The sequence below is a fragment of the Rattus norvegicus genome, chromosome 9, assembly GCF_021556685.1.
Source record: "Rattus norvegicus strain SHRSP/BbbUtx chromosome 9, alternate assembly SHRSP_T2T, whole genome shotgun sequence".
Lineage (NCBI taxonomy): Eukaryota > Metazoa > Chordata > Mammalia > Rodentia > Muridae > Rattus > Rattus norvegicus.
Window position 1 is genome coordinate 103594533 of NC_141542.1, and position 26561 is coordinate 103621093.

A 26561-nucleotide genomic window follows, 5' to 3' on the forward strand; every position below is an offset into this window, starting at 1 on the left:
CTGAGACCTCAGGGCTGGGCATCTCCACAGATCCCTACAAATTCCCCCCACATGGCAGCCAGGGGCCTCACCCTTGCCCTGTGAGGTTATCTGATAGGATTTTACCAGTTCCCTCAGCGCACGGGGCTAGCTGCTCACCATCTGAAAGCACAGGTAAGCTCTCCTGACTTCGGTGACAAATTACAAGGTAAGTAAGCATCAGCATTCTCAGAAACCAGGGTGGACACAGGGTGGGAGTGAGAAACAAGAAAGACAGACAGACACGCTTTTCTGCAAGGCAGTGTGCTAGGGTTCACTACCTCTGACTACTACAGGATTTTGCTTGGAAAGGAAACTCAGAGAACATTTAATCCCAAACCCTGAGATGGCCTTGATTATCTGCCAGACTGAGGAGAGAAAACAGACATCTGAGTAGAAAGAAAGGCCTGCCTGGTGTAACTGGGGTTCTCCTATGCCTCTGACAACTGCATTTTGGGGAGCAGTCATATGGCATATTTCAGGGATATTTTCTGTGAGCTTACCACAAAGCACAGAAAAGCCAGGTGTGGTAGTACATATCTGTAATCCCAGCACTAGGCAGGAGGATTGCCAGTTTGAGGCCAACCTGGGCTATATAATGAGCCAGGAGGAGAAAGAGGAGAAGAAGAGGAAGAGGAGGAGGAGGAAGGAAGAAAGAATCTAGTCATGATAGAATTGTTTGATTTTGTTTGAGACAGAATTTTACTGAATAACCCCGGCTGCCCTAGAAGTCATTTTGTAGTCCAGGCTGGCCTCGAATTTTCTGCAACCCTAACTCTGCCGTTTGAATGCCAAGATTATAGGTAGGAGTCACCACGCCTGGCATGACAGCATTTTAGATGCAACCTTACAAGTACATGACACCAACGCTTAATCAAAAAAGACAGAACTTCATTAGAATCTACCTGGTGAAGTTTACTGAGATGTCTGAAGCTTACCAAGAAAAACAGAACACACCAAAATATACAATGGGCCAGGCATGATGACACACACCTTTGATCCCAGCACTTGGGAGGCGGACTTAGGTAGATCTCTATGAGTTTGAGGCCAGTCAGGTCTATATAGTGAGTTTCAGGCCAGCCAGTGAGACCCCATTTGGGTGGAGGGGTGCACTGGAGCTGGAGAAACGGCTCAGCAGTTATAAGTACTTGCTGTTCTTCCAAAAGACATGAGTTCGGTTCCTAGCACCCAGGTCAGATTATAACTCCAGCTTCAAGAGATCCAACACCCTCTTCTGGCCTCCACAGGGTACTGGACACATGTGGCACACATACACATAAAAAAAGACTAAATATTTTTTAGATGTGCACTACAGTAAAGTGCAATCAATCAGAGAGAGCTTTGAACTGATCAAGGATGGATATTGGAGCATGGGAGGAAGTCACAGAGGTAGGCTTTATGTCCAGAGTGTCCATAACTTTGTATTTGGGTTCATTGTACTTTCTTAGCCATTCGGCCTTGGACATACATCCCAAGGGACAGACAACATGGCAGCCTGTGTGAAGACCAATAAATCCCATGTCATCTTCAAGAAGGTCTCCCGGGACAAGTCGGTAAGTGGTACAGAAGAGAGGCTTCTTGGAAATTATTGTAAGAAGACTAGGAAGCAGACATTTGTTAAATATAACCATGGTCAGCCATCTACCAATGAGGCCCAGGGAGGCCCTGTGTCCATGGCACGGACAGTCAGTGAGAGAGAACTGAGGATCCCACAACCCTCCATCTCTCAGCCCCATTGTCCCACCCCAACCTCATTATTCTACCTTGCGTGTTACAGCACTGGCCATACTAGCATACATACATATATACATACATACCCTAAGGCTGGTGTATCTGGTATATCTATCTAGCTGTATACCTAACGGACAGTGTAGATCTGCCTCGTAGGTTTTCCTGTGAGGCCTCACAAAGGAATCAGGCTTTTCACATGTACCTCCTCCTGCCCGTTCCTCTGTTGGCTGCACAGGTCATCATTTCCTTCAAGCTCTTGGATTCTTTAAGGTTATAACTTTGGGGTTCTACATCTTTTCATTCTCTAAGTCTTCCTACCACAGTGTCTGTCAGCCCTTCTTATCTCCCCTTTATACTTTGTGCTGACTTCTCTGATCATTTGCCATTCCTCACTCCCCATTCCACTCCTCCACCCCAACCCCCTCCCCACTAATACCTAACACATTCATCGTGTATGGCCATGCCTCCTTGAAATGGAGCTGGTCTTTAAACAGACACTATTTGAAACAAGAAATGTATTTCCTTCTTTCCTCCCTCCTCACTTCCCTTCATATATATATATATATATATATATATATATATATATACATACATATATATATGTATATATATATATAATGTGAGAGAGAAAGAAAGATGATAGACATAGACATAGACATAGACATAGACATAGACATAGACATAGACATAGACATAGACATAGACATAGACATAGACATAGACATAGACATAGACATCAGCACCCCACCACTATATACCCAGCTCTAATTTTACTTCTATTTTGAGTCAGAATCTCATTAAATTTCCCAGGCTGGCCTTGAACTTGGACTCCTCCAGCCTTAGCCTCCTGAGAAACTAGGATTCCAGTGTGCTGCCAGCCCCACTTAGTTTTTTTTTTCCCCTGGTGCAAGGGTCCGAGTGGAGGAGAATCCATCAATTCTTGTTTTGTGTACTGGGAGTTTTCAGTGGCAACCCTTGTGTGCCCTAGTCATGGGTACCTGGCGCCTGCAGCCATTTCTCTGTGGCTCTCTTTTCTGTGAGATCCTCAGCCTGGTGGTGAGCACCCCAGCTCATTTCGGTTCATGGTTTGAGGATACAGTTTAACATAATGGGGCCTGGTGGCAGGAACGTGAGGCAGGATGCAGACAAGATGAGTACCCCTAATGAGCTCTTAAATGTCAGGAGACCTTTCCCGGGAGCTCTCCAGGAGACTTACCTCCTATCCTTACTGCTTGGGCCTGAGCTACCTGTCTACACTATGCCAATCACAAGCCAAAGGAATTAGATGCTCGGAACTGGATCAATCAAGAAACACCCCTTGAGCTGGAAGTGGCAGCACAGATCTCTGATTCCAGTACTCATGAGGATCCCAAGTTCAAGGCTAGCCAGAGCTACACAGAAAGCACTTATCGAAGGAAGGATGCAGGCTGGCTGGCTTGCTAGAAGGATAGTTCAACAGTTAAAGAGCATTTGTCGCCTTTTCAGATGTCCTGGGTTCAGTTCCCAGCACCTACATGCTAACTCACCATTCATAACTCCAGTTCCAGAGCATCAGATGCCCTCTTCTGACTTGCAGGCACCAGGCATATTCATAATATGTATACATGCATACATACATACAACATACATACACACATACATACACATACACATCTAAATTAAAATGAGTACATCCTTTAAAACAATGTTAAAGTAAAAGACAGATGCGGGCAGGGAGTGGGGAGAAGAGAAGTGGGGAAGAGAATTACCCATTAGGGCTGGCCTCCCCTTAGCATGCGACCTCATGATTGATGGTGGATCACGTGCATGACTGGCTGGTTTATCCAAGAAGGTGTGCTTAGCTATGGGTGAGTTGCCGGAAGTCCATCTGTCGGTTTCACCCTTTTCTCTGTCCTCCTCTGAGGTCCCTGTCCTCCCCACTCCTTTCCAGGGTAGTAGAAAGGTGACCTTGCTCCCAGTTGAGTTTGGAGTTGCTTGCTCCTGGTTAAGACTCACGATGTACCTACCACCCCTGGGGAACTTACTCCCATCTAGCTGGACTGGATCTGCAACCTTTCCCTCTCTGTCAGTCAGGCTTGATATACACACCTTTAATCCCTGTAGTCAGGAGGCAGAGGCAAGTGAATCTCTCTTAGTTTGAGGCCAGCCTGGTCTACATGACAAGTTCCAGGACAGCCAGGGCTACATAATTAGACCCTGTCCTGTTTTAAGCACTTACCTCACACCAAGGTAGCAACCTAGAGTGGTTTTGTCTCCAGAGACCCACAGTGCTGCGGAGGCCTCCACAGTCCTGGAAGCCAGGAAAGTGGAATATGTGCTGGGAGGGGGAGAGACACAGATTCTGAGTGCTCCTGGGGCACCAGGTTTGAAGTCAGCCTGGGCTACACAGGGTGTTCTAGAACAGAGTGAGAGACTCTGGCTAAAAATAATATAAGGGCAGCCAGAGCATGCTGGGATGCTGGGGACCTGTAGTGCCAAAATGTTCTCTTGAAGCGTGAGGAGGGCTTCCTCAGCTAGAGGTGTCACTGAAGGGCCTTCCTTGCTGCCTGCATTAGGAACAGAGAGGTTTAATTGTGAGAGTTCTATGGCAAAGCTGTGAGAGTTCTATGGCCATAGCCAAGGTGAGGAAAAGGGGCCTGGAGCCCAGAGGTAAGGATCGATCCTGTTGGCCACCTTCAAGAAGCTGGATACTATTCCATAGAAGGGAGAAAAAGTCACGTCTATGAATTGGGAGGTAGCCACGTTAGGGTTCCTGCAAGAACAGAGGTAGGTGGATAGAGGAGAGTTTATGCCCCTGGGTAAGACTCATGGTCTACCAACACTTGGAGAACCTTAGCCCCATTCAGTCTGGCTGGACTGGGTCTGTAGAATTGGGGGCAGGTGCTTTCCCGGGCTATCCTGGGGTATCCAGTAGATATCAGAACTCAGAAGCCAACAGGACCTACTCCCAGGAACATGCTTAGAAGGATGTGCCAGCCCCAGGCCAGGCTGGCAAGCAGGGGACAAACAACAGCTCCCTCTCTTCTCTCCCTCTACTTTTGGGTCCATCCTGCACAAAAAGCAGAGGGCCAGAGAGTCCACTGGACAAGTCAGCTGGGTTAGCCTCAGGTGAGAGCTCTGACCTAGAAGGAGAAGCTTGATGCCTGCTGCAGTGCACTTTGTCCTGTGTGTCCCTGCATCCCTCTCCCATGCCCAGCTCCCACACTTCCAAGGGTCCTGAGGCCTGAAGAAATGCTGTGCACAAATATGCAAGGTTTCCCCTGGGTTCCTCTCTGTTGACAGAGATGTAGAAGCATTTGCCTGATACCACCTTCAACATCAGTCATGCAAACGGACCCACCTGGGGAGAAATGATTCCCTGTGGAAGATTGAGTATAAGATACAATTTAATGTCAAAAATCATTTAGGTTGTTTGGTGAAGTAAAAATGTGTACTTGATAGGCCTAGAGAAGTAGAGGGCTAGCCGGGATGCGTGCTTTTGCTCGTTGGCATCCTTCACAAGCACTGACTAAATCCTTCTCTGTACCAAAGGCTGTAGGAAATACTGAGAAGGCTGGTATATAGAACACTCTAGAGTCAACCTGTGGGTTGTGACCCCCTTGAGGGTGAAGGACCCTCTCGCAGGGGTCACCTAAGACCATTGGAAAACACAATTTATATTATGATTCATAACCATCACAAGGTTGTAGTTATAAAGTAGCAACAAAAATGATTTTATGGTAGGGGGGTCACCATGACATGAGGAACTATATTAAAGGGTGCAGCATCTGGAAGGTAAGACCCACCGCTCTAGATCCTCACCTCAAGGCTTTTGTGATCCTCTGGCAAAGAAGCGACCCTGCTTACCTACCAAATAGCTGAGGAGACTAGCTGCTGAGAACATGGGTGGCATCCCCACCAGTTTGCTCCATGCCCTCCTTCCTCAGGGCGTGGTTGCGGGTTTACTTGTGTGGACTCAGTCAATCACTTCTCTGGGACTCCTACTCCTTGCCTAGTCTAGAAAGACTCTGGACACAGAGACAAGGCCTTTCACTGCATAACTAGAAACAGAAGGCTGACTGTGTCTGTGGGCATGACCTTCTGCTAATGTATGGGTTAGCCTGTCAGATTCGCCTGGTTGCCTACAGACCTGGGCTTGAGAAGAGGAGGGAAGAACAGAGTGGGAAGAATTCCCACCATCTACACAGATGGAAAGAGTTCCCTGGAGTCACGTAGGGATGGAAGACAAGACACTGCACTTGAACCATCTTCACTCACAGCAGGGAGAGAAGGACACCCACAGAGTGTCTGTGGAACCAACCAACCCCTCTTCTGAAGACTAATGGAAAGGGCCAAGGTTACAGGGTAGAGTGCTTGCTTTGCATGCATGTGGCCCCAGGTTCGATTCCTAGCACTGGGTAAGAGGAAGAGGAAAAACACTACTGGGAAGACTTTGGGATTGTTGGCCTCTGAGTGAATGCCTTTGTTCTTTCTGCAGGTGACCATCTACCTGGGGAAGAGAGACTATATAGATCACGTCAGCCAAGTAGAGCCTGTAGGTAAGTTGAGTTGGGAGGAAAATTTAATGTTGGTTTTCCTCTCAGTCATTAGACTGCTAGATTTTGGTTTAAAAAAAATGCCAGTAGGGGACAGTGTCCCAGGCCTTTAATCCCAGCACTCAGGAGGCAGCATGTGATGGGTCTCTGTGAATTCAAAGCCAGCCTGGTCTACATAGTGAATTTCTGGACAGCCAGGGCTACATAGAGAGAACTTATCTCAAAAAATGAACAAACAAAAAAGATGGAGACACCTCAGAGGTAAAGAGCAGTGGCTGCTCTTACAGAGGACCGGAGTTCAGTTCCCAGCACCCACACAGCAGCTCACAACCATCTTAGTCCATCTCCAGGATATTTGATGCCCCCTTCTGGTTGCTGTGTGCAGTATGTGGGTGGTGCACATATATGCATGCAGGCAAGCACCCATATACACCAAATAAAACAAATCCTTTAAAAAAAAATCAATCTCAGTCAGTTGGTGGCACACACCTGTAATCCCAGCACTCGGGAGGCAGAGGCAGGCAGATCTCTTGAGTTTGCGGCCAGCCTGGTCTACAGAATGAGTTCCAGGACAGCCAGGGCTACACAGAGAAACCCTGTCTCAAAACAAACAAGCAAACGAATAAAATATCACAAACAAATAAAATAATAATCTAATCAAATAAATACAAACTAAAATGTCAGTGAGTGGCCACTGGTTAGTCGGAAATGATTTGGTTTTACATTTATTTATTTACTTGTGTATCAGAGGAAAACTTTGTGTAATCAGTTCTCTCACTTTTGTGTGGTTCCGGGGATTGAACTCAGGTTGCCAGGATTGTACAGTAAACATCTTTACCCACTTAGCCACTTTGCTGACCCCTCAAATTAAAAAAAAAAAAATAAAAGGTTGGTTTGTAGCTCAGCACTGCTTGCCCAGTTCAAGGCCCTGGGCTCCATCTTCAGTACTAAAGGAAACGATCCATCTCTCTGCTTCCTGAGTGTGCATGCAATACGGCCGATGCCTCAAACACCTGTTTCCACATTACCCCATCAAGACAGATGTACCCTCAAACTGTATGTGCCACTAGGTAAGCGCGTGCAGCATCAGTTACTTCTTACATCTCTAGAACCACCCAGAAATCTAATTATATGTAGAAAAAGAAACTGTTACCACACGTTTTCCCCCAAATCAAATCAATATGTTTCAATTTTTCAAATGCAAAAGAAGGTTAAAAGAATGGGCTGTGGCCATGCCGGTGATCCTGATGGTGCCGAGAGCTGGGTCCCCGTGCACCGCTGTGGGGAGTGTACAGTGCTGCAGCCACTGGGAAAGCAGCTCGGCGGGTTCTTTAAGAACTAAGCCTATCCTTTCCCTATGAGCCAATAATAGCACCCCTGGGTATTTATTGAGAAGTGAGAACTGCACACAAAAGCTTTCTTGGATGTGGTTGTTCACAGAGCAGCCCCAAACTGAAAAGACTAAAGTCTCTCTTCAGTAGATGAGGAACATTAAACAAACTGTGGTATATCCATGCCGTGGACTACTATTCAGTCATAAAAAAGAACAAGCAGCCAGTTGTTGGCACTCGCCTGTGATCCCAGCACTTGGGAGGCTGAGGCAGGAGGATGTTCTGTAAAAAGAACATCCTCAAAGGAGTGCAGACTTCATAATTCCACTTATATAACATTCTCAAGATGACAGAAATCCACAGACAGTGCTTGCCAGGGGCTGAGGATGATGGGAGCAGAGATGGAATGCAATAAAGCCCACGGAGACCTTTACGATGCCAGAACAATTCCACGTCTGGATTGTGGTGCTCACACCTATGATAAAACGACAGAGCTGTGCACACCCATTGTGTTCTTACCATGTCCTCGTCTAACTCTAAGCACGAGAGGTGACTGAATGAATGGTGCTGGAGCCCTCTGCACTAGCTCTGCAGCTTTCTCTGGCTTGCTAAGCGTTTCATGAGCAACCGTTCGAAAGGCGTAAGGGGGGAGATTGGGAGTTTTAAACGCTGAGGATAAAACTGTCCTCAGTGGGTAAGGTACCTTGCTGCCAAGACTGATGACCAGAATGTGATCCCCAGAACCACATCTTAAAAGTGACAATTCTTATTATTTTATGTGTACGTATGTGGGCCTGAGTGCATGTCAGTGCATATGCATGCAGGAGTCATCAGAGGACAGCAGGGCTGTTGGACCCCCTGAGACTGGAGCTACAGACAGATGTGTGTTGCCACATGGGTGCTAGGAACCCAAACCTAGGCCCTGTGCAGGAGCAGCTAGTTCTGTTAACTGCCCAGCCATCTCTCCACTCTCTAGAACAAATATTATTCTTAAAAACCATAAAAAGCAAGCTGGTTGGTGAATCAGGCCTGAAGGCAGGAGGATTACTTGTATATGGTCATCCTTAGCTACAGAGCAAGCCCAAGGCTACACTGGGCTACATGATACCCTGTCTCAGCCTCCCTCCTCCGAACTAAAAAGAGAAGATGCCAAAGTCCTAAAGTCAGATGCCTTGATTTCCTAATCTCACTCTCTTGGTTTTCTCTCTGTTGTTTTAGATGGTGTTGTATTGGTGGATCCTGAGCTCGTGAAGGGGAAGAAAGGTGAGCTAAGCCCCTTGCTCATCCTCCGGGCAGAGAAGGCCTAGTTGCCTTGTCCATCCTTCTCCGGGCAGAGAAGGTTATTGGTGGGCAGTAGGAAACTATGCTTGTTGAAAGGCAAAGAAACAAAACCCAGAGTTTATTTTTTTGTGCTTCCTTGCAAAGTTCTGTGCCACAGTATCACAGTGCCCTTGAGATCTCTGGTGGTTGTGTGTGTGTCAAACCATTTGTTTCTAATGACAACTTGCAAAAACTGAATTAGAACAGATTTGAGCTACGCTTATGATGATGTCGCTGACTCAGATCCATTCTAAATATGCCTTTGGAGGGGTTGCTCCTGGCAACCACGAGGCATTGTTCTAAACCTTGGATGTACCCACTGGAATATGTCAGATGTAGGCTGGTAACAGGGTCGGGGTGAGAGGGGAGCAAGGCAGGAAAGACAGAACAATTGTTCTCTTCTGTTCCCCCAACCCCCTTCCCGGGGGCTCTTCAGCTCTCTGGCTTGAACCCAACCAGTCTGGCCCTTTACCACACAGGGATTCAGCTATCAGGGAAAACCACAGCTTAGTGGGTGCAGGCAAAAGTCCAGGCCTGCTGTAAGGAAGGGTGCAGGGTGTCGAGTGGCTCTGAGTCAGCAGTCAAGGGGCAGCTGGCCTCAGAACTGACACACGAGAGTGCTCAGCCAAAGCTAGGAGACCCGAGGTACCACTTTCAGCAAACTTTACCGTGGAAGACCATGCACTTCCTGTCTTCAAAGAAACCTGAAGCGAACTCATACACTGGGCACCGGCTCCCTTTAATCAGGCAGAATTTTGCGAAGTGGTGATTTAGAGGCTGTTTAGTGAGGCTCCGAGCAATGCGCAAAGACAATAGAGGAAACTTCTCACGTTCCATTTTGTCTCCCCGCCTGGCCCAGGCCTTTGGCTCTTCCCTCAGCCTCCATATGGCTCAGGCACATGTCCCATTTGCTTCCAGCACTGTTTGTCTCTCCAAACATTCTGCCCTCTCTGACCCAAGCAAGCATGTTAGCACTGTGTCAGACGTCCAGCTCCGGATCGTCATGCTGGTGGACCAGGAGGAGGGGGGTGGGGAGGAGACAGTAAGGCCAGGTGGACTGTGCTCGTCTGTCCGCACATTGTTTTAATTTATTGCATTTGTATTCGTGGGTACGTGTGTGTGTCCCTGTGTCTCTGCATGTGTACATATGTGTGCAGGTGGGTACACAAGTACTAAGGTTCACATGCAGAGGTTCAACTTGTGGAGAGTTGGTTCCCTCCTGCTACCGTGTGGACCCTGGAAATTGAATTTCGGCTGTCAGCCTTGGAAGCAGACGCCTTTACTCAATTAGCCATCTTGCCAGCCCTGTCCATAGATTTCTACCACTCTAGCAAAGTAATGTGGTTGCCAAGGAGATGGCCCCCAATCCGTGAGAGCCCTGCTTTTGGATAATGAACTCTAACCCTAGGAACATGCTGATCCTCCCAAAGTGTGCCGACCAGCTGCATAGTATTATCCTCCCAGACCCTCCCCCCCATTCCTTCCAGGCAGCAGAGCCTGGCGCCCTGGGGCAGACACCATGATGTGGTCACTCTGTTGCTGGCTCCGCTCAGTGCCAGTGGCTGAGGTGCATGGGCCTGTGCAATGGACCAAGACTAACCTGTCGCCTGTCCTTCCCCAGTGTATGTCACCCTGACCTGCGCCTTCCGCTATGGCCAAGAGGACATTGATGTGATTGGCCTGACCTTCCGCAGGGACCTGTATTTCTCTCGGGTCCAGGTATATCCTCCTGTTGGGGCCATGAGTGCCCCAACCCAGCTCCAGTTGAGCCTGCTCAAGAAACTGGGAGATAACACGTACCCATTTCTGCTCACGGTGAGCTTTCCTTCCCCTGCCTGCTCCCCCGGTTTGTCTCCTTCATCCGTGATACCCTATGATAGGAACAGGGCAAAGAGGAGGGGACGGAGGCCCACACATGTGGGCCTGTAAATTGCACCCTTGAAAGAAACTCTAGATTGCATGTCCGAGATTGTCTGTTTTTAAGTCTTTGGAAATAGCCTCCCTGCCTCAGAAGGCACCATTTCAACCTGCCCTTTGGATATTTTCCTTCATCTGACCACCTAATTAGATGAGTATGTTCTGTCTTCTCTCATTCACTATAAAAAGAAACTGGTAGATGTGACCCTCAGCTGGCCCCAGGGCGTTCTAAGCAAGCAAGAGTCTGCTTTGGGACAGGAGGTCTTAGTAGATGAGTGCCATCTTTTACCCCTCAGCCCCAGGGTAAACAGGGCACACAGGGAAACTCTGTCTCCATAAAACAAACAAACGAAAAGTCAAGAAACATTGTCTAAGTCAGAACATGCATGAACCCCGCCCTCCAAAATGTGATTCCATATAAAACAAGACAGATACAAAAGGAAAAACAGTATCATACGTTTGCACTTCCATAAGCAACAGTTGAACCCCATTAATTTAGACGGAATGAAGACCAGGTGTACTGGCCGGCTGGGGAGGAGGACAGGGATTTCAGGTTCTATGGATAGAGCTTCTCTTTGGAATGACGGGGAGGCTCTGGAGACTAATGCTTATGACTATTCTGACGCAGTATGAACAGATTTAACACAATGAAACACGCACTGAAATGAGCTAAAGTGGTCAAATCTTATGTTATCCTATTATACCACAATTGTTATATATATTTTTTTAAATTTACTTTGCCCAGTGTGGTGTTGCATGCCTTTAACCTGAGTACTTGGGATACAGGCTTATCTTTGAGTTCAAGGCCACTTGGTTTTGCAGAGCCTGTTCCAGGATAGCCAGAACTTCTCAAAAATCAGATAGATGGGTAGATAGATGGGTAGATAGATAGATAGATAGATAGATAGATAGCAAGCACACATACCTGTGCAGAACTTGAAGTAGTAACAATTTGTGCAATGCATAACAAAAACCTTTAGAGGCCAGGTATGTTGATATGTGGCTTTAATCCCAGCATCCAGAAGGCAGAGGCAGGATGATCTCTGTGAATTTAAGGCTAGCCTGGTCTACATAATGGGCTCCAGGAAGCCAGGGCTACACCAAGAAACCCCATCTCAACCCCTGCCCCCCAAAATACAAAAAATAAAACCAAAAAGCTTGTTACAAATGGAAGGTTTTTTTCTTTTGCTATCCTGAAGCTTGCTGTTGTAGACCAGGCTGGCTTCAAACTCAGATTCTCCTGCCTCCGCCTCTCACGTGCTGGAATTAAAGCCATGGGCCAACATGACAGGCTAGTAATGGACTCCTTAAGTTCTGGAGGTGTAGCTTGGTGTTGGAGCATTTGTCTGGCATGCACCAAATTGGTCCCCTGCACAGAAAGATTTTTTTTTTAAAGCAACCACAGAGGGCTGGAGAAATGGCTCAGAGGTTAGCCGCTAGCTGCTCTTGCAGAGGTCCAAGAGTCAGTTTTCAGCATCTGAATGGCAGCTTGTCTGTAACTCCAGTTCCAGAGGATCTGTCACTCTCTTTGGGCCTCCATAAACACCAGGCACACATTCAGTGGACATATACAGACAGGCAAAACATTCATACAAAAATATTTGGAAATTAATAAATCTTTGAAAAATGTGATTTTTTTTTCAGTCATGAATCTCAGCGATATATAAACAGAGGCAGGAGAATTGAAAGTTCAAGGGTAGCATAAACTAAGCAGAGAAAGATCCTGTTCTCACACACACACACACACACACACACACAAACACACACACACACAAACACACACAAATTTGATTTTGACTTAATAGTTCACATACCATTAATTGACTAAAACTGGACTACAGGATTTGAAGATGTATATTTACTGTTGCACTATTTATAATGACAAAACAATTAAACACCATGTAAGTGTCCAACAGGGGGGAATGGCTACATGAAGTGCATTGTAAAAGCTCTAAGTGCTATAGAGAGAAATTGTAGTCATGTGTGTATGGCCAGAGGGATGTCTGAATAGGATAAAGGTTAGTGAGGTGTGTGACCCAGATAATCAGATACCTTTGGTCCCCGTGGACACACTCGGGCCCAGGTGATGAACACAAGCCTTGGGTACAAGGTCAATTGTGTGTCTCTGTACATGCTGGGAGGTTTTTGGAAATAAATCATCATTGAGCTGGGTGTCAGGAGAGTGGGAGAATTCTGTGGGTTTTTTCGTGTCATATTGTATGATGGATTTACACTGCACATAGAATGACCCCTCTGAACGTCATGGTTGTATGCTTGTGTTTTTCCAGTTCCCTGACTACCTACCCTGCTCAGTGATGTTGCAGCCAGCTCCACAAGATGTAGGGAAGGTAAGTTAAAGAACAAATGCCACAGGTTGTCCTCTTTCAATAGGCTTTTGCTTGCTTTGAGGTGGACTCTTATGAGACTGAGACTGACTTTGAAATCCTGCCTCCACCTCCCAAGGGCTGGGATTGCAGTCATGAGCCACCATGCCAAGCTTTCAATGGCCATCTAAAGTAGCTTTTTATCATTGAAAATTCAAATATGCTCAGGGCCCAGCATAAAGATTCTCCAACCATGAACATCCTTGTGAACAAGAGATTGAACCCCCTGGGTCTTACATGTTAACAGACAGCCACAGGCAACAATAAGAACACAGAACTGTAGGACATATTAGATGGCCACAGCCACTATGGAAAGCCTCAAGCTTGTGTAAGGGAGGACAACAGATGACATTTAAAGTCAGAGTCCTTAGTCTCAGAAAGTGGGAAAGCCAGACTTTACAGGGAAAGAGACCCTGGGACTTGCTGTGGAGGGAACATGCTTCTGCTGTTTCCTGCTACATGCTAGATGAGGGGAGAAGGGGTAGAGGGTGGGAACTGAGGTCAGGGTGGAAGGAAGGCATAGGGCAGCCAGGTCTTGACAACTTGAGTTTGAATGACATGGGAGCCAGTGGAGGGGCTGAATAGCAGGCTCTGACTCAGGGTTACAAAGGGACAGAAATGGATCTGAAGTTGCTCAGACATGTGCTGTGAAGGGAAAGGGCTGAAAAGGAGGGTGTGAACAAGATGGACCAGGGACTCCAGACACAGAGGAGGGAATGAAGACCAGAGAAGAAGGGATAGGTGCCAGCTTGCCTGGGCCCCAAGATTGACTATGATGGCAGGTCTGGAGGTATGGAGAACAGTAGGCAGGGACTGGCGATGGAGAGTGGAAGGACAATGTTCGTCAGTACGTTATCATCACCCACTGGTGGTCATAGATTAGAAATGGGATTAAAGGGGTTGGGGATTTAGCTCAGTGGTAGAGCGCTTGCCTAGGAAGCGCAAGGCCCTGGGTTCGGTCCCCAGCTCCGAAAAAAAGAACCAAAAAGAAAAAGAAAAAAGAAATGGGATTAAAAAGACTGGGGTGGGATGGAAGGGCATAGAAGAGAATTGAACTAAATGGAATGGGACCATCCATGGTTTGCGATACATTGCATACATTGCCTACTGGTCACACATTGCAAAGGCCAATGTCACGAGAGGGATTTCACACACACACACACACACACACACACACACACACACACACACACACACGCCTGATTTCTAGGCCACACTATAAATATTACTTCTGAATGTTTGAATGTCATGGTCCAGGGACGCCGAGGACAGCTGGGATCAGGGCTTTGGGGGAGCCACCAAGGGCCGAATGTTTGCAACCCAACAGGATATCCATGGATACCACTCCTAGTGCCTTGAATACCTGTGTCCCTAGTTGTGTGCAGCATTAAGTCAGAAGGTAATGCAGGGTCAGATTGTACTCAAGATATGGGGACAAGGAACTAAGAAAATACAACTGAGACTTGTCAGATCCATCAGTGCTCTTTCCAGGAGGTCCTAAATCCTGATTCTTAGATAATCTTTCTGGAGTTTTATACCCTGTGCAGGCTAGAAGCCCTCTTATTCCTCTATTCTTAGAGGGGAGAGGGTATTAACTTGCAGGGGGGGGGCACTGGGCTGGGAACCTTCAGTATCTTTGATCTGGGGACCTGGTTGCAGCTGGAGGCTTGAGGGACACAGAGGAGATTATTAGATACATGTATGTATGTATGTATGTATGACTATAATACATACCATTCTGTGTATCACAAGTTACAGTTATAATCTTCTACAATATAATGTAATTTGTTTGATATTAGTATATTAATGAAATGAGATATACTAATATACTTCACCCCTATATAATGGTTACACAGTAAAATATCTTAATGCTATATAACAGATAGGTTAACAGAGTATAATATATAGACAGACAATTTGAAATACATGATAAATGATTATGCTATTATCCAGTTTTAGAAAGCTGTAAAGAGAGTGACTGCTTCAGCCTAGCGGAACCCCAGAGCCCAAAGAGACCTATGGAAGTGTGTGGCTTGTTCAGAGACCAGCACAGGGTGTGACAGCTAGGTGGGAATGGGTAGGTGACAGAGTATGCTGCCTGCAGACATTTTGGCTACATTTCACCTGTTTGTCTGCAACCTGAGAGCTGACATGTTCCTTAGTCTCAGAACCGTTAGGTCTATGGCTCAGCCATCACCATTGACATGTGGCATTGGGACACAAGAGGCATCCTTGTTATCCCTTCTTTTCTCTTGGGGCAGAGACCAGGATGTGCTGGGCCTACACAGGGAGTGAAGGGCAGGAGATCACATGCAGATGCATTTATTCCATCCATGCAGACTTAAAAGTCCTCTTTCATTTTGAAAACAAGGCCATCTTACCATTTCGCCTCATTGAGAAGGAAAAATTCAATCATTGTGAACCATTGTAGTCTGGCCAGGGTTGGCTTTGGGGGGGGGAGTCACCAAGGTCGAAGTGTTTACAACCTGACAGGACATCCATGGATACCCCGCTCCTAGTGCCATGAATACCTGTGTCCCTAGTTCTGTGTGCAGCATTAAGTCAGAAGGCCATGCAGGGTCAGGTTGCACATTTGTGAACAAAGCAGAGAGAGGCCTGGACCTGCCTGGATGCGAGAGGCACAGCTCATGTTGGCAGGCTGTCCTTCTGTAGTAGCTGTTTGTCCACACCATGTTTACTCCTTGTCCTGGCTGATTTATGTCAACCTGACCCAGGCGAGACTCATCTGAGAGGAGGGAGCCTCAATTAAGAAAATGCCTCCCTGAGCAGGATGAACCATCACCCTGTAGCCTGTGCTTCTGCTAGTATCAATGTGTAGGTGCCATTCTTGTAGCTCTTACCTGCAAATTTAGCTTGAGTTAAGGCATTTGGGGGAACCATTTAGCTTAAATACTGCTGGTTTGGAACGTCTTTGTAAGAGTAGGGTTGGCACTAAGGCAGTATGGAAGGCTAGGGGATGGGGGTCACACTGTGCTCCTATGGAAACTCTGAATATTTTATATGGATTTTTACTCACTTTTCTGACATGATACAATTGAGGGCCCCTCGGCTGCGGAGCAAGCGTTTGTAGCTTGAACATGGGTGGAATGGGCCAAAAGCTTAGGTTGTGACCCATTTTGAAAATATAGTATCTTGAAATAATTGAAGGGAAAAAAAAAACCTCCTTAAGATCAGGCTGCAGACAAGCCTGCAGAACTTTTGTTTTATTTTTTGTTTTTCCAGTCAGGGTTTTTCTGCATAGCCCTGGCTATCCTGGAACTTACTCTGTAGACCAGGCTGCCCTCCAGCTCAGAGGTCCACCTGCCTCTGCCTCTGTCTCCTGAGTGCTGAACTAAAGGTACACTCCACCACTGCTGGGCTAATTTCTTAATTAGTGATTGATGGAGGAAGAGTCAGCCTATTGTGGGTGGTGTCATCCCTGGGCTCTATAAGAAAGCAGGCTGAGCAAGCCATGGAGAACAAGTCAGTAAGCAGCATCCCTCCATGGCCTCTGTATCAGCTCCTGTCTCCAGACTCCCACCCTGTTTGAGTTCCTGTCCTGACTTCCTTTGATGAGGAACAGTGATGTAGAAGCATAAGTCAAGTAAACCTTTCCTTCCCTGTTTGCTCTTTTGGTCAAGGTGTTTCATCACAGCAATAGTAACTCTAACTAGAATGCTGATGTCAATCTAGATTAGCAGTATATTTCTCCACTAGTCTTCATGGGACAACCCCAAGAAAGACACCGTTTAGGAGAAAAGCTTGGGCCATATATCTCCCTACAGGTGTGGCCTCTGTTCTGTTAGGGAGGTGCTGACCACTGCCCTATCTGTTCTCTTATCTCCAATAGAGCTGTGGGGTTGACTTTGAGGTTAAAGCATTTGCCACAGACATCACAGATGCTGAAGAGGACAAGATCCCCAAGAAGTAAGAGTTCTTGAGGGACTTGGCTGGGGCTGGTTGGCATAGAGGTGGGGCTAAGAAATGCTACCACCTTATCCTGGTGTGACAGACTCTTTGAGTTGGTTCCTGGTGGCCGGTGTCATGGAGTCTCCCAAGATCAAGGCAGACAAGGCCTGAACTATCTACCATTTGACTGGGGAGGACAATGACTACCGATATGGGGAGGGGAACATAAAAGGGAATGACAATGGTCTTAGCAACCTTGGGGACCCACAGGCCCCCAAACCTTCTGGGTCCTTTCATTTTCTTTCTATTTATTTATTTTTTCTTCTTAGCTTCTATTTTATTTTATTCTATCTATTTTATTTCAAAACAGTCTCACTTTATAATCAAGACTGCCCTAGAACTCCTTCTGCCTCAGTTTCCCAAACCCTGCAATGCCAGGTACAAGATACCATGTCTATTTTTTTTAAAACATTTGTGAACTTACGATAAGATACGTACACTATGAAGTTTGTGATTCTAACCACTTTGAAACACATGAGTCCGTAACACTAAATATATTCACAATGTTTCACTGGCCTCGGATTCTAACTCAAAGCATTTGTACCATTCCAAACAGAATCTCTGTCACCAATAAACATTCCTGCCATCCAGCAGGGCTCATTTTTAAAAAAAATCTTTAAATGAGCATTTCACACTTATATACAATGAACTAGGATAATATACACCCCCACTTTTCTTTCCCCTTTTCACTCCCCCCCCCAAATCCTCCCAGCTCCTCCCCCTCTTAGCTGTGCCTTCTTTTTATTTGATAACTCACTTTCACTGCTAAGTCTCCACCCTTCCCATCTCTTCCCATGTTCTCCTCATGCTCGGCACCCACACCTCCCCATGCTGTGGATCCGACCCACCCGTCATATGGACCATGACCTGAGCGACATGCTTTCGATGCTTCTGATGGTGACAATGTGCCAGTTTCACGGAGCTCTAAAGTACAGTCACATAAGGCATCTGAAACCATGACACAGCTCTCCTGCGAGGAGGCTAAGCCAAGTCTGACAGGATGCAGAGGACCCTACGGGCATTGCAGGTTCAGCATTCAAACCCCTGGAATCACAGAAGAGTGATCAGAGCAGGCCTTTCCCACGTCCCTAGCAGGACGATTTGAAGCATTCGGGGTTGGGGTGGGGGCACCAGCCATGAACCCTGGGCCTTTTCTCCTCAGGAGCTCTGTGCGGTTACTGATCCGGAAGGTGCAGCATGCCCCACCTGAGATGGGTCCCCAGCCCTGTGCTGAAGCCTCCTGGCAGTTCTTCATGTCTGACAAGCCCCTGCACCTCTCAGTCTCCCTCAGCAAAGAGGTAATCCTCATCCCCATGAGGTTTAGCTCACAGCCCCCTCACTTTGTAGATGTGCATAAGTCACCTTGGGTTGGCCAAAGTGAGAGCATAGATGTTTGCAAACTACCAGCTTATTTCCATTAATTTGGAGCTAGTTGCTATCGCTTTAGATTTTCTAACACTGGGGGCCTTCAGCTGTATCTATTGGAAAGGGACTGAGAAAACCTTAGTCTAGGGAGCCCTCAGCTCACAGACGCCATCTTCTGCATTCCATTCTTATCTCTGACTTCTCTCTCACTTTCCAGATATATTTCCATGGGGAGCCCATCCCTGTGACCGTGACTGTGACCAATAACACGGAGAAGGTTGTGAAGAAGATTAAAGTGTCAGGTGGGAGCTTCCTCTCTAGACTGGAAAGCAGGGCTTCTAGAATTCCTCAGCCTCAACTAATTCTTAGGGCCCACTCTGGCCTTATAAGTCCCCACCCGACCTGTGTCCTTCGATCTGCCTATTGCTGTTGTCATTGATAGCAGGATTTTTTTATTTTTGAGACAGGGTTTCTCTATGTACTGGAATTCACTCTATAAACCAGGTTGGCTTCAAACTCAAAGATCTGCCTGCCCCTGTCTCCTGAGTGCTGGGGGTAAAGTCATATGCCACCGCCATTTGGCTGATAGGATCCAAAAAAGAGAAGGACATTAGAAGTTACCACACTCAGGCTGTGGACACACCTCAGTTGATAGAGCATGCAGGAAGCTCTAGGTTCGATACCCAGCACCACATAAACTAAATAGAATAGTTTAGAATAGCACGTATAGAATTTCAGCACGTGGGAGGTAGAGACAGGAAGATCAGAAGTTCAAGGTTGCCCTTGGCTATATGTCTATGTTGAGGCCAGCCTGGGCATTGGGAGACCCTACCTCAAAACGAGTCATTCCATTCACTGTTGTGGCCTTTTGTCTTGGAACTTTGTCTCCAATAGATAGCCTTCCCATCTTCCCATGATCATGCCTTTCCAGAGACACCCTCTGAGCCAGGTCTCACTTGGGGAGTCCAGGGAGAAGCTTCCCCCTTTTTGCCTTTGTTTGCTTGTTTAATTAATGTGTCAGGTGTTTGCCTGTGTGTATGCCTGTTTACCATGTACATGCAGTGCCCGAGGAGGCCAGAAAAGGGCATCGTATTCCCCGGAACTGGAGTTACAGATGGTTGTTAGCTGCCCTGTGGGTTTGGGGGCTTAAACCTTAACCTTAACTGAGGAACCATGCTCCAGCCCCACTCCCCCTTTTTGGAAATTGATAGTTTTTGCTGACCGATACAGCAAGCGTGTGAGCATGGCACTAGATTTTAAAACACTGGGCTTAATCTGCGGACTCCAGATATGTCATCTTTGAAACCCAAGTTGGCTCATTGCCCACCTTCTCAGGCCTATAGGCCCTAAGTACGGGCCCCCAATAGAAGTGCTTCATGAACAGCATGTGATGTCTTACTTCGAATGAGTGTCTAGTAAAGACCAACTACGTTATGTGCCAGAGTGAAGCATCCCCCCTCTTACTAGTTTATATTTCCTTAGTCCATTGTGGCACATACCCGTAATCCATGCACTCAGGACACAGGAGGACTGTAAGTTTGAAGTCAGTATGGCTAACGTACCTAGCTTTTCTCTTAAGACATTAAAAGTATAGATCAGGGCTGGGGATTTAGCTCAGTGGTAGAGCACTTGCCTAGGAAGCGCAAGGCCCTGGGTTTGGTCCCCAGCTCCGAAAAAAAGAACCAAAAAAAAAAAAAAAAAAAAAAGTATAGATCAAACCCAACATGCGTAGGTCCTTTGTGGGCAAAAGAAATGAAGAAACAAAAACCAAAATGGATTGATCAGGGAGAATAAATTCAGACTTCGACTTTCCACTGAAATGTTTGATGGCCAAGCTAAGGTAGATTGACAATGTCAGAGTAAGTAGTCATATCAGTTAACCCTGGACAAAGGATATGGAATTTCAGTGTCACATTAGTCATTGTAACTGCGCTGGGCAAGCAAGAGGATCAGGAGTTCAAAGCCAGCCACAGCAACATGCAGAGGCCAGACTAGACTACATGAAATCCCAGTTTATAAAAAAGCTAGAGGGGCTGGGGATTTAGCTCAGTGGTAGAGCGCTTACCTAGGAAGCGCAAGGCCCTGGGTTCGGTCCCCAGCTCCGGAAAAAAAAGAACCAAAAAAAAAAAAAAAAAAAAGCTAGAGATGTTGCTCAGTTTGTAGCTTGCTTGCTGGGCGTAGGCAAGGTCCTGGGTTCCATCTTCAGTATATACATACACACATACACACATGTTCACATACATACAAAATAGGGGTTGCCCCATGCAAACCAGATGGTTACATAGCCCAATTATTTGCTGTGGTTTGGCTGTGCCCACGGTGAGTGTGGTGAGTGTTGGGAACTTGATCTTCACATTCATGTGTTAATGATATTTGCAGGTAAGACTTTGGGAAGTAGCAGGGGTCAGATGAGGTTCTGAGGAAGGGCCTGTGATGACATTAGTGGCTTTGCATGAAGTAAAGAGACTTAAATTAGCATACCTGCCCTGCCTCTGCTGTTTGAGGTCCTCTGCTATCGCGATCAAACAGGAAGGCCCTTATCAGAGGCCAGCACCACTTGGAAGTTCCGGCTTCCAGAGCCAGGGGCTAATTAAACCGCCATTCTTTGTAAGTAATCCTGTCTGTTATTCAGCTAGGGCAACAGAAAATGGGCTGAGACAGGATCAGACAGATATTCCACTCCTCCCCCCTCCCCCGAAATGAAGGTCAGGAATCGTGTACGTGTATATTAGAAAATCTACGGTTTTTTTTTCCTTTCGGCTAATGTGAATATTAATTCAGCCTTGTTTCATATTGGTTTGGATCTCTGTTAGGAATGAGTCATTCAGCATATTGCTTACGGTGCCAATGGCTCCCTTGATCTGTGTAGTCTGTCCGTCCCTTCAGGCTGCTAGAGCAAAATTACCATAAACTAGGTGGCTCACACACACTGAGATGTGGGCCTTAAACTTGTGCTCCTCCTACTGCGGCCTCCCTAGTACTGGTGTTTGCAGGTATGTGCCTTCATGGCCAGCTAACAACACATAGTTATTTCTGGCAGTTCTGGAGACGGGCAGGTTCAGATCGAGGTGCTGGCAGGCTTTATCTATTGAGAACCTCATCCTCCAACAAGCTCCTGAAATGTCCTTGTTAAGGCCACAAATTCCACTCATGAGGGTGCTGTCCCCACAACCAGATCACTTCCCCAGAGAAGCCCTCCTCTTCACAGTGAAGGCCAGCTTCCCAACCTGGCGCCCCGAGTTTGATCTCTGGAACTCACATGGTTGAAGGAGAAAATGCCTTTCCCACAAGCTGTCCTCATGTCCCACCAAGTCCTTGACTAGTCTCTGATCCCCTCCAGTGATGCAAATTTTAAAAATAATGTCACCCAGGGGTTATAATTTCAATCTTGAAAGAACGGAAAAGCAAACTTTGAGAAGCAGTTGCAAAATTGATCATGTATCGTTGTATTTAAAATTACTTCTCGGGGTTGGGGATTTAGCTCAGTGGTAGAGCGCTTGCCTAGGAAGCGCAAGGCCCTGGGTTCGGTCCCCGGCTCCGAAAAAAAAAGAACCAAAAAAAAAAAAAAAATACTTCTCAGCAAAGTATGGCGGTGCACACTTGTAGTGCTAGCTAGCACTTGGAAGCCTGAGGTAGAACTCTGAGTTCGAGGCCAGCCTGGGTTACACAGTAAAACCTGTTTCCAAATAAAAATATTTCTCAAAGTTTATCGGATAATAACAACACCAATAGCTTTTGAGAGAAGCTGTGGAATTTTCTGAAACAAAACGTTAATGACTTCCTATGAGTTAGGTGCTGTGATGGGCACTTTAAATTGTTTCTTCTAATCCTCAAGCTTGATTTAAGAGATTATGGGCTCGGAGAAAGGGGCGCAGGGGGATTCCCTGTAGCCGAATCTCAGAGCCCAGTGTTTCTGTGGGAATTAATGCAGAGCAAGTCACTGGTGTACAGAAATGGCCTGAAACCAGACTTTGAAAAATTGCTGCTTTAAGCTGAGGGCTGAGAAAGCTGGATTTGAACAGTCCCGTGTGTCTCCTCGAGGGTATGGGGGGCGGGGGGAGCTGCACTGACCACCATACGCCTGTCTTCCCTTTGCAGTGGAACAAATAGCCAATGTGGTTCTCTACTCGAGTGATTATTACGTCAAGCCTGTGGCCTCGGAGGAAACACAGTAAGTAGCGGTTGCCTTTCCACTTCCTGGGCGGCAGCCCACTTTGTCAACTTCCTCTTCTGAAGAGGGATTTAGAATACTCTGACAGTCCCCTAGCCTGGCTTTCTTCCCCTTTTCTCACATCAAGGGCTATACAGCAAGGCAGGCTAAGCTATGTTTTTATTTTGCCTCTGGGACCATCTCTTAGGCTGGGAGACCTTCATAAACAAGGGGAGGGGAGAAATCTAGAGAGCAATGTCACCATGGGAACAACGGGGGCTCTGTGTATCCTTGGAAAGGGTTGACAGGAATGAGATGCTCTTTCTGCCCCCCAGAAGATGACTAAATGAGCTATTAGTCCAGGCTAGGGCCATAATATGTAATATGTCTGGCGTAGTCCTTCTGTAAATTCTACTACAGTAAAGGCTGTCATCCTAGCCTTTACCATGCCCTTCCATGACAGTCAGGCTAGAGAGAGAGAATGTATATGTATGTGTATGTACATGTATGTGTATGCATATATGCATGTATATGCATGTGTATATGTATGTGTATGTATGTATATGTATATGTGTATGTATATATATGTGTATGTGTATGTATATGTATATGCATATGTATGTATATGTATATGTATATGTAGAGAGAGTACCTAAGTATGTTGCCATGTTAGGTGGCTCATTTATAACTACAGCTCCAGAAAAGCTGATACCTCTGGCCTTTGTGGGCATAAATAAATATTTTTCAGCTTTTTAAAAAAATTTATTTGTTTTATGTATGTGAGCACACTGTTGCTGTCTTCAGACACACCAGAAGAGGGTATCAGATCCCATTACAGACGGTTGTGAGCCACCATGTGGTTGCCGGGAATTGAACTCAGACCTCTGGTTGAACAGTCAGTGCTCTTAACCGCTGAGCCATCTGTCCAGCCCAATAAATATTTTTTAAAAGGCATTTTAATCTAAGCTTAAGTAGGAAGGTTGAAAAAGAGGAGGTGTTTAGCTACGAAACACAGCAAAGCACCCAAGAGCTTCCCAAGAAAGATCGAGGTGAGCCCTACCCGAGTGTGGGCTTCTTTTGATCATCGCAGCTTGAAAATCTTGCCGCAGTGATAACTGGACCAGAAAACTGGATCCATTCTGAGCTCTTTGTGAATGACTGCCTCCCTTCAGTGGATTCACATGCTCACAGCATCCCTGAACGGTTGCTTGTGCCCACCAGGTGTTCTGTGCTGTGCTGGGAGGAGGCGTTCATTTAATACACAGGCTGGGTAGGGGCTTGGCTGCGCATCTCCACTTTTCTAGCTAGCGTGCTCTATGCAGAAAACATTACCAGGGCGACAGTGAGGTTGGGGTGGAAGGGAGGGGTGTGTGGTAAGGAAAGAAAACCTGATTCATCGAGATCATATTACATATTTAAAATCCAACTTCAGAGTAAGCTGCTACTGAAAAGAAAAAGACAGGCTTGCATTTAAACGTTAGGCATACGGTTTTGAGAAAGAAAAGAGTGCCTCATAGCTGACTTCTAGCAGGCTCTTTGTTCCACATCTTGTTCAAAGAGTGGGGAATCTTTCGGCAGATGCCCTATAACTGTAGGAGTGTGTGTGTGTGTGTGTGTGTGTGTGTGTGTGTGTGTGTGTATGTGTGTGTATGTGTGTATGTATGTGTGTGTATGTGTGTGCATGTGTGTGTATGTGTGTATGTGTGTATGTGTGTGTATGTGTGTGTATTTGTGTGTGTGTATTTGTGTGTGTGTATGTGTGTGTGTGTGTGTGTGTGTGTGTGTATCCCATTTCCTGTTTCTCATTAAAAACTATGTGTGCTTTGTGGACCAAATGATCCTCAGGAGAGTGGACACCATTCTAAGATTTCCCCGGGGGCTGGAGGATTCTAGAAACGGGGCCAGATTCTGTTAGCTTTTTCATTGTTGAGGCACATATCTGAGAAAACAAACCATCACGAGGAATACCTGTTTCCATTCACAGTTTCTATCAATCACAGTAAGGTGGGCGTGGCAGAGCAGCTCAGGAAACAGAGAATGCTGGCATTATACCCACCCTCCCTTCGATTATAGTCAAGCTTTTAGCCTCTCAGATGGTGGCTCTTGTATTCAGGGCGGTCTCTCCCTCTGGGCTAATCTTCTCTGAAAATGTTCTCACAGACACATCCTGAGTTGTGCTTCTCTCATCTCTGAGGCACAATCCCATTATGATAAACTCTCACATTGGTCTCAATGTAGAAGTCACTTAGAAGGCTGCAAGAGCCTAAGCCACTGTTCTAGTCACATCCAGCTCCTGGGGCTCTGGTAGGAAGGCTTCCTCGAACCAGCTCAAACATCAGTTGTAGGCTGCTGCTGACCATGCAGTGTAAGATCATCATGACCCTGGGCACAGCTATGGGCCTGGCTTCTGCAAATTCTACTACAGCAAAGGCTAGCCCAAGGGTTCCCTTCTAGAGTCAAGCTGGAGACAGGGAGGCAGGGGAGGGGGAGAGAAAGAACCACATCCCAGGTGGTAGGATGTGAACACCCCTAGCTCAAGCAAAACTTTGCAAAGCGTTTCCTGTACTTACTAGAGGCAGGAGAAGCAGAAGCTGCTTTAAACTCCTGGGGGGTGGGGTGCAAACAGGGAAGTCCTTCCTGTGGGAGGCAGTTCAGATTTCCAGATGTCTGGGAACTCATTCGGGAAGTGGTTCTGATGCTGGCTCCCAGCCACATCTACCTTCTGCCTTCAGCCCAGGCCTGGTTGCTAGGATGTGCACTGCAGAATGAGTTGTCCAGCCCAGGTACCACTCTGGAACCCCGGGAATGCTGTGTCTCTAGCCAGGTCCCAGAATCGCCCCTCAGTGTGGGGTTCCTTCTGCTTTCACTCATAGGGAAACCCACAGCCCTCTGAAGAAGCCCCAGTAAAGAAAGAGTTGAGCCAAGCTGGGCAGTGACATTGAATGCCTTAAATCCCAGCAGAGGCAGACAGATCTCTGAGTTCAAGGCCAGCTTGGTCTACAGAGTGAGTTCCAAAACAGCCAGGGCTACACAGAGAAACCCTGTCTCAAAAAATAACCAGAAAGAAAGAGAGAGAGAGAGAGAGAAAGGGAGGGAGGGAGGGAGGGAGGGAAGGAGGGAGGGAGGGAGGGAAGAAGGAAGGAAGGAAGGAAGGAAGGAAGAAGGAAAGGAGGAAGGAAGAGGTATGCCTCCTTGAACAAAAAGCAGACCGATCAGTCTGATCTGGGTTATAAGTGGTTATGTGAGCTTTCTTTGCTGACACTGCCCACAGTGGGGTTTAGGAGGTCTCTCGGGGAAAGTGACTGGGGTCTTAGACATGTAGGCTGGCTGATCTTGTTTGTTTTGTGTTTTTGAGACAGGGTCTCTCTATGGCTGTCCTGGAGCTTGTTGTGTAGACCAGGATGGCCTTGAACACTAAAGATTCTCCTGTCTCTGCCTCTCAAGTGTTGGGATTAAAGGCCAATGCCGCTACACTCAGCTAGTTTTTTTTAGTGTGTTGCATTTACTTCTGGACTTGTTTAGTTTTGCTTTTATAAGATGGATTTCACTATGTAGTCCAGGCTGGTCTAGAACTCATGATCTTCCTGTCTCCATCCTCTGAGTCCTGGGATTACTGGTATGTACCACCACTGCTGACTATTGGTCCACAAAACATTTCAGAGGTTTTAATAATTTAGAACAGGTCAAGAGGCTTGAGGGAATGTCCCAACCTTACGTGTGTGTGTGTGTGTGTGTGTGTGTGCGCGCGCGCACGCGCGCGCTGTGTGTTGTTTGTGTGTTGCATGTTACATGTTGTGTGTGTTTTATGAATATGTGTGTGCACATGTGTGTATCCCGTTTG

General features: G+C 46.7%; 1 protein-coding gene across 3 annotated transcripts in view; it reads left to right on the forward strand.

Moving 5' to 3' along the window:
• The window catches only part of Sag (S-antigen visual arrestin), a 39520-nt gene continuing 12959 nt past the window's right edge, over positions 1 to 26561 (forward strand). The window contains exons 1-10 of one of the 3 annotated variants that reach the window (XM_087564797.1): positions 1 to 153; positions 1467 to 1571; positions 6227 to 6287; positions 8834 to 8878; positions 10557 to 10750; positions 13141 to 13200; positions 17087 to 17163; positions 18368 to 18503; positions 18788 to 18872; positions 22669 to 22741. In XM_087564797.1, the coding sequence (XP_087420923.1) occupies positions 1506 to 1571; positions 6227 to 6287; positions 8834 to 8878; positions 10557 to 10750; positions 13141 to 13200; positions 17087 to 17163; positions 18368 to 18503; positions 18788 to 18872; positions 22669 to 22741 (797 nt within the window). In that variant the 5' untranslated portion in view covers positions 1 to 153; positions 1467 to 1505. Of the gene's footprint in view, positions 188 to 1466; positions 1572 to 6226; positions 6288 to 8833; positions 8879 to 10556; positions 10751 to 13140; positions 13201 to 17086; positions 17164 to 18367; positions 18504 to 18787; positions 18873 to 22668; positions 22742 to 26561 lie in introns of all 3 variants that reach the window. The other 2 variants (XM_087564798.1, NM_013023.3) reach the window with 2 other exon arrangements.